Consider the following 7,507-nt stretch of genomic DNA (forward strand, 5'->3'; position numbering starts at 1 on the left):
GAGTTCGACTGGTGATTATTGTGATAATGGATTAAATTGCGATTCCTGATATCATGAGCTTGTTTGCACTGTTTGGCGTGTTTGCACAACTGTTGCACCCATAATAAATACTAAGTTACGTAGTAGTTGAATCGATGGTAAACAAAGCGGCGGGTCAGGTGACCTCGGCGGAATCGGACCGTGACTTTCTCCGCCTCCCGCTTCGTGGGTGCCACTGCGGTTCGGGCGTGCATCTTGCATGAATCTCTCTTTTCACTAGACCCAGCTAACTTATTCCCCTTGCCGTTTGTTGTCTTGTCGTACATATCCTACCTCGCCGTATATATTATATTTTCCGTTCTTGTGTATAGCTTTCCAGCGCATCGCTGTCCTTACCTTCACCGCCCGCTCCCCTATAGTACGATTCTCCCGTTCCCGTCTTGCCTTATGGGATTTTTCGACCACCTCCAGAAAGGAGGCGCCTTTTCTTTACAACCGAAGAAGCCTCAGATCCGAAAGGTTGTTCAGACGCGAACCGCCCCTGCCTCGCGATCCACCTCCCAGACCCCAGGTCCCTCCTCCTCTCGAACCCCTCCTGCTCAGCTCAAAGCGCAACAATCAGCAAGCAGATCCGTCTCCAGGGACCGTGACCCTCCCTCTGCGAAAAGGCGATATGGCACACCAGCGCAGAGTCGGAAGCGCCAAACTCCGGAGTTACGACTTTCGAGCGATGACGACGCGAGCGACACGGACTCTTCGTTCGAGGTGCGCAAACGGGCTAGGACAGGCGACAGCGCAGAGCCAGACCCGGCTAGGCGCGTACGATCTTTAAAGGCTTTTTCCGAAGATAGCATTCGGTCCCTTCCCATGATACATGCTGCCGACATTACGTCGCGCCAGAAGTCCGGCAACTTTAAGCCTGCGTTTGGCGCAGCCAAGCCGCTACCGGAGCTACTCCTGCAGTATCCCAGTACTTCCTCCCCGGAGAGATACGACCTTGTGGTCCCTCGAGACCACGACGATTTCAAGCCCATTGATGATATCGTTCAAGTCCTCGACATCGTGTCACAGAATTATATCCCCGACGAAGAGGCAGACGAATTCAACAATGAATCGACTGGAATAAAACGCAGACTACGACGCGCCCTTGCCCATTCATCAGAAGCGGATTTTCGGAGTGTCGTGACGGAGTACAATAGTGCGATTGTGCGGTTAAGACGTGATGGCAGTATCGCGAAGAAACTGGATTCAACGAGCCGCTTAAATTTACCTCACGTGGAAAGGATCCTGAATCAGATTTACTCGCGCACCGTGTCACCTCGGGTCGAGTCTCTTCGCCAGTACGAGAACGGAACGGACAACGTGTACGGAGAACTTCTTCCGCGCTTCATCAGCACGATATTCAAGGAGACTGGGCTAAAGTCCGGTCAGGTTTTCGTCGACCTGGGCTCAGGTGTCGGTAACGTTGTCCTCCAGGCGGCGCTTGAGATTGGATGTGAGAGTTGGGGCTGTGAAATGATGAACAATGCAGCCCACCTGGCGGAGCTGCAGCAGGCCGAGTTTAGGTCTCGATGTCGGCTATGGGGCATCGCGCCCGGGAAGACGCACCTCGTTAAGGGTGATTTTCTAAAGGAGCAGAGCATTATCGACGTTCTGAAACGCGCTGATGTTATCTTGATCAACAATCAGGCGTTCACCCCCCAATTGAATAACGAGCTAATTAACCACTTCTTGGATATGAAGGAGGGGTGTCAAATCGTATCCCTTAAATCCTTTGTGCCCGCGGGACACAAGATCCAATCTCGCAATCTCAATTCGCCCATCAATCTACTGAAGGTCAAGCAGAGGAACTACTGGTCGAACAGTGTGAGCTGGACCGACGTCGGCGGTACCTACTTCATCGCGACCAAGGACAGCTCCCGTCTGAAGGCTTTTGTAGATAGCATGCAATGATTTGTTGCTACCTCCCCTGAACACTTTTTGCTGTTTCACGACCGCCATGCTCGATTATTTTCGGTTTCTTGTATTCATACTTTTTTTTCTTTTTTCTTTTATCCTCTTTTCGCATTTGTGATGCTTGGGCTTAGGACGTGATACCAGGGTTTCTGATTCAGGCATCTGCATTAGCGCGTGCTAGAATGGTCTGAGTACTTCTCATTATTGGTACATAAATCTACCCACTTCTGCTATTGACCCTTTGAAGCTGTGATGAGAAACGATACGTGAGACGATGGTACATTGTGAATAGATGGCATCTTTTGAAGATTGTTTGGCTTTTGCGCCCCTGACAGCATAGCATCGCTGGCATACATCAACTCGACAATCGGAAGCACCCCCTGTTCGTCATACCATCCTTTACAACAAGTATGGCTGGTGCCAGCAACCCTTCGAGTCAGCGGATTACCGAACTTACTAGCCAGCAGCACCGGATCAAACTCAACAACACTGATGCTGGAATGTCGCAATGAAGTGATAGCGAAACTGCATCATGCAATAGGCAGTGAAAGACTGCGATGCCGTGGCCTCGTTTGTTGTATATAGAGTTGTTTGGCTGAAAAGCCAGGAGAAAACCTCCAGAACCCTCCGACGTGGCGTGCTATCCGCCGACGCGGGGTAAAGAATAGATTAACAAAGCAAATCAAAATCAACCGATTGCTATATTATCCTTTGAAATGCTGCAGCAAGGCGTCTTAGTCAGTTCAGCCAGGCTGGTCTGTTCCAAAATGACTATAGAAGCATGTAAATTTGAATTCCAGTCAATTGAGCACTAATACCTAGATGAGAGTTCCCCGACTTGCTACTCGAGGATTAGTTATGCGATCGAAGATTCGATCACGTTGTTGTTTGACCATGGCCTTGGTGCCATTCGAGTGCTTTCTATGTTTTACGATGTAAAGCGTGGGATGTAGGGTATGGACACCAATGGCTGACAGCCCAGCTTGCTCAAAGCCAAGCAGGGCGAAAATACATGTTTCCATTTGCAGTCATCTATGCTATGTGGCATTGAGCCGGCGCTAATCACTACCGCAGATGCAGGCATCAGACAGGGAGTTAACTCTATGTATAAGCTATCGCAAGTTCAACAGCATCTGCTCCGGTGACTCGACGAGTTCCCGGACGCGATTAGCCATCCGGGCCATCGTGGCACCGTCCACCACGCGATGGTCGGCGCTCCAGCTGAAATTCACGAGCTCGCCTTTTGTAACCTGACCAGCATCATCAAAGATGGGTACTGTTCTGGATTTGCCAATGCCGAGGATGGCCATCTCGTTCGGTATGACTACCGGTGCGACGTATGTACCTCCAATGTTTCCGATATTAGAGGCAGTGATTGTGCCACCGCTGAGGTCGGCGGGTGTGAGCTTTCTTTCTTTCGCGAGTGCATTCAAGCGTATGATTTCCGCGGCAATTTCTAGGATAGAGCGATTGGCGACGTCTTTGATATTGGGGACTAACAAGCCTTGAGGGGTGTCCATGGCGACGCCGATGTTGTGTTTTGATCGCATGATCAATTGTGGTTTGGCCGGATCGGTTGTATCGATCTTTGCGTTGAGAAGCGGGTAGTCGTTCAAAGCCAGGGACATGGCTTTGATGACGAAGGAGAGGAGGCTGATCTTTTGGGGGTCTTTGGGGTCGTTGGCTAGCTTCTTTCTAATGGCCATTACGTTATTAACGTTGAGTTCATCAGCGTAGAGGAATTGCGGGATGCTGAGGGAGTTTGTCATGTTCTTAAACATCTGACTCTGGATTGGTGTTAATTTGACTGCGGTCTCTTCTTGCACCCCCGGAGCAGTGGGCTGTGTTGAAGGTGCTTGGTCTCGCTCGGCGATGAAGCGCTGCACATCTTCCTTGAGGACGCGCCCATCCTTGCCTGTCCCATGTACATCTTCAATGTTCACATTGTGGATCTTCAGCATGCCACGGACCGCTGGGGTAGCCAATGTTGCATGAGGTGATCTCGGCTTGTTATTTGTGATGCTGTTTACTGGTGCAGGTGTAGTAGTTTGTGTAGGCTGTGTTGACGGAGCTTCTGGAGGAGAAGACCTGGCCGGTGTTGGTTCTATCGGTTCTGTCTTTGGAACAGGCGGCGGGTTATCATCCGGATATTTCCCATTCTCAACTTCTATATCGCAGAGCGCCTATAGGAAGGAGGATGATTAGCAGGAACATCTCATGCTACGGTATACTGTAGTTGTTATTACCTTTCCTGTCGGTACTGTGTCGTCTGCTTGGAAATGGAGCTTCTTGACGACGCCTTCGTATCTCGAAGTGATCTATGGCCATTAGCTGAATTTCCAGAGCGTGTCTCTAAGAAGGCATGAACTAACATCATCAACGGCTTTATCCGACTGGTATTGACATAGTGGTTTCCACTCTTCAATGTATGCCCCCTCCTCGACATACCACTGGATTATTTGGACCTCCGTTATCCCTGTGGGAAATGTAATGTAAACAACCGACAATGAAGGGTATATATATGTATCATGACCAAAAGATTGTGGAAAGACGGTCATTTGGGCAAAATTATCTTACCTTCGCCAACATCTTTCAGTACCTGAGACTTCACACCCCACAGAGAGGCGGCGGCGTGGAATCCCCGACGAGGAAGAGGTCGTGCCTGGCACCGGATCACTGGCAGGGACCTTGGCCCGTGGCATAGCTGGAAAGCCCGGGACAAGCTCCCAGTTGAGCGCAAAATATTCATAATTAACCCGGTGTCGGCTTCAACGGATAGAAGAGGGAGATTAAACGGAGGGAGGGACTTAGATGTAGCATTCCGGCTTGCAGGATGGATGATGGGAGGGGAGTATGTAAGTAGTAATGCTCTGTTGTTATCCCAGGTACACCGGCGCCCGATGATAACCGATGCCTGGCATCATAGCACGTGATGTTACTCCGCATTTCCACTTTCCGCCCGCAACTAGTAGTCTAGGTAATTAGTACTTTCGGGGCCGCTGGTTCTTCCGCCATTGAACATGGCACGTGCGGACCGAGCTATACCAAAGGGTATTAACTATGACGAGTGATTAAAACATAAAAATATATTTAGTAATATAGAGTATGGATAAATAGATGATTTTACAATTTAAGAAAATCGAAGAAAACATAATAAAACGGGATCCAGTACTACTAATCCAAGTCTCCAAATAGGTTTTAGTGATACTATGCCTTGTTCCAGGTGGAATAAACACCAGGGCCGATTAGGGTTGTTTAGCAGAAAAGAAGAGAAAAAGCGTTCCTTATCTAGACACTTAAAGTCGCTTATCGCAGTTGCTGGACACAGCCTAAAGCTCTTCTACCCCGGCTCGGATATCGGCGGGTGGGGAAATCACCCGCTCTAAGGACCGACGCCAACCGGCCTCCGCATTCCCAGCATCCCTCGAGTTAAGAATAACGCCCTTCTATCATGAGGAGAGGCCATCACATATCCCTAACACCCAGGGCTGGCCCTTCTTTCAGCAACTATCTCCAACATGCAGTCTTTGCGGTCAACGCGCTTTTGGCGCTCTTCCCAACCGCTCTCCAAGATTCCACGGCGATGGAGCAATTCTATATCTCAGCGCCCTGGATCGGATCGGTAAGGTCACTCACATAAACCGAGCGATGATAGGGAGCATAGAGCAAGCTGACAATAGTAGTGTCCGATTTCCAGGCGCGATCAATAGCAAATTTACCACCGACATGACCTTCATCAATCCTACCGAAATGTCCAATATCCCTACGTACCGAGTCATGGACTCCGACGGAGTACTCGTCGATAAGTCGCGCAAGTCCATCGATGTGCCAAAGGAGGAAATTTTGACATGGTACAAGAACATGTTGACAGGTTGGGGATATCTCATATTATCATGCTACCTACTTCATGATCTGACGGCATCTAGTAAGTGTCATGGACGTCATCATGTTCGAAGCGCAACGGCAGGGTCGACTGAGTTTCTATATGGTATGCTCAGAACCATCACTACCTCAATAATATTGAAGTCTGACCTCGTTAGGTATCTGCTGGTGAAGAAGGAATCAGCGTTGGATCCGCTGCAGCCTTAACCCCCGACGACGTAGTATTCGCCCAGTACCGCGAAGCAGGCGTCTTCCAACAACGCGGCTTCACTCTGAAAGACTTTATGAGCCAACTGTTTGCGAATAGATTTGATAACAGTAAAGGCCGTAACATGCCCGTTCATTATGGCTGCAACTATCCCCGAACAGTTCGTCCCCTCCACACGACCTGCCCAACCGCATTCTAACCATATATCTAGCACACAATCTCCTCCCCCCTTGCAACCCAAATCCCTCAAGCCTCCGGTGCTGCATACGCTCTAAAGTTACAATCACTACAGAACCCCGATACCCCGGCGCGAATTGTAGCCTGCTATTTCGGCGAAGGAGCCGCCAGCGAAGGCGACTTCCACGCGGGCTTGAATATAGCCGCGACGCGGTCCTGTCCCGTGGTATTCGTCTGCCGCAACAATGGATATGCAATTTCCACCCCTACACTAGAACAATACAGGGGTGATGGTATCGCCAGCCGTGGTGTTGGCTACGGCATTGACACCATTCGGGTGGACGGTAACGACATATTCGCGGTCTACGAGGCAATGCGTGAAGCTCGTCGTCTCGCCCTTCAAGATGGAGGTAAACCTGTCCTCATCGAAGCAATGAGCTACCGTGTATCGCATCACAGCACCAGTGATGATAGCTTTGCGTATCGGGCAAGGGTAGAAGTCGAGGACTGGAAACGTCGCGATAACCCGATTATCCGGTTGCGGAAGTGGCTGGAAAATGAGGGTCACTGGAGCGAGGATCTAGAACGTGAAATGCGTGATAAGATCCGGAAAGAGGTGCTCAGGGAGTTTGGAGAGGCAGAGCGGGAGAAGAAGCCCCCGTTGAGGGAAGCATTTGAGGGGGTCTACGACGAGTTGACGGAGGAGGCGGAGGCTCAAATGAAGGAGTTGAAGAGGATACTGGAGACATATCCTGAGGAATATGACTTGCATCAGTTCCAAGATGGAGTGAATGGATTATGATAGACCTGTGGTCCTGGTCGACGCTTCTTGTCAGCCCAAGTCATGAGGAACCTACGTGGCAGGCCTTGTTTTATGTTTATAGCCGTAAAGCCCGATCAGCATATAGAGGGAGATTCATTAGGCTTCTCCATGATACAATTTGTGAAATGAATGCCTACTCACCAAGAGATCACATATGGCGCAAGGTGGCCTTTGCGTGAAGTAAGAAGTGATTAGGATGGTCACACAAGTTTCCAGGCTGCATCTGATGCACTACCACGCTGCCATCTTTCCGGGTGCACGATCGAATAGAGGAACCCTTTCTCCCGGTGCGTCTGATCGACACCTTCCTCGGACATTTCAGGAGGCCGTCTCTACTAGGTCAGAAGGAGAAGAAGGCCTTGGCCCGCCGTCAGACACAGTAGACACACCAGAGTACACTTTCCTGCACGAAATACATGTCGTCAAGATACATTTTCAGCTGAAAACCTGTCCAGGCAACCAACTAAAGCTCAGTTTCTATC

General features: G+C 49.9%; 3 protein-coding genes across 3 annotated transcripts; 2 read left to right on the forward strand and 1 right to left on the reverse strand.

Annotated features, from left to right (window-relative positions):
- Positions 1–426: 426 nt before the first annotated feature.
- dot1 (histone methyltransferase DOT1) lies at positions 427–1,932 on the forward strand (the record flags this gene model as incomplete). The annotated part of the gene is made up of 1 exon (XM_025686417.1): positions 427–1,932. The coding sequence occupies one exon, from the start codon at positions 427–429 to the stop codon at positions 1,930–1,932; it is 1,506 nt and encodes a 501-aa protein (XP_025533749.1).
- A 1,004-nt stretch (positions 1,933–2,936) lies between these two features.
- On the reverse strand, positions 2,937–4,684 carry BO79DRAFT_291597 (putative biotin-dependent 2-oxo acid dehydrogenases acyltransferase; the record flags this gene model as incomplete). The annotated part of the gene is made up of 4 exons (XM_025689020.1): positions 2,937–4,118; positions 4,182–4,253; positions 4,308–4,411; positions 4,513–4,684. 4 exons carry the CDS (start codon positions 4,682–4,684, stop codon positions 3,048–3,050), a joined length of 1,419 nt encoding a protein of 472 aa, XP_025533750.1. The 3' UTR covers positions 2,937–3,047.
- A 726-nt stretch (positions 4,685–5,410) lies between these two features.
- Positions 5,411–7,153, forward strand: BO79DRAFT_184100 (thiamine pyrophosphate-dependent dehydrogenase E1 component subunit alpha). The gene is made up of 5 exons (XM_025680304.1): positions 5,411–5,557; positions 5,619–5,806; positions 5,862–5,923; positions 5,976–6,185; positions 6,237–7,153. The coding sequence occupies exons 1-5, from the start codon at positions 5,454–5,456 to the stop codon at positions 7,002–7,004; spliced, it is 1,332 nt and encodes a 443-aa protein (XP_025533751.1). The 5' UTR covers positions 5,411–5,453; the 3' UTR covers positions 7,005–7,153.
- Positions 7,154–7,507: the final 354 nt, after the last annotated feature.

The sequence above is a fragment of the Aspergillus costaricaensis genome (genome assembly GCF_003184835.1).
Source record: "Aspergillus costaricaensis CBS 115574 unplaced genomic scaffold BO79scaffold_71, whole genome shotgun sequence".
In the NCBI taxonomy this organism is placed as follows: domain Eukaryota; kingdom Fungi; phylum Ascomycota; class Eurotiomycetes; order Eurotiales; family Aspergillaceae; genus Aspergillus; species Aspergillus costaricensis.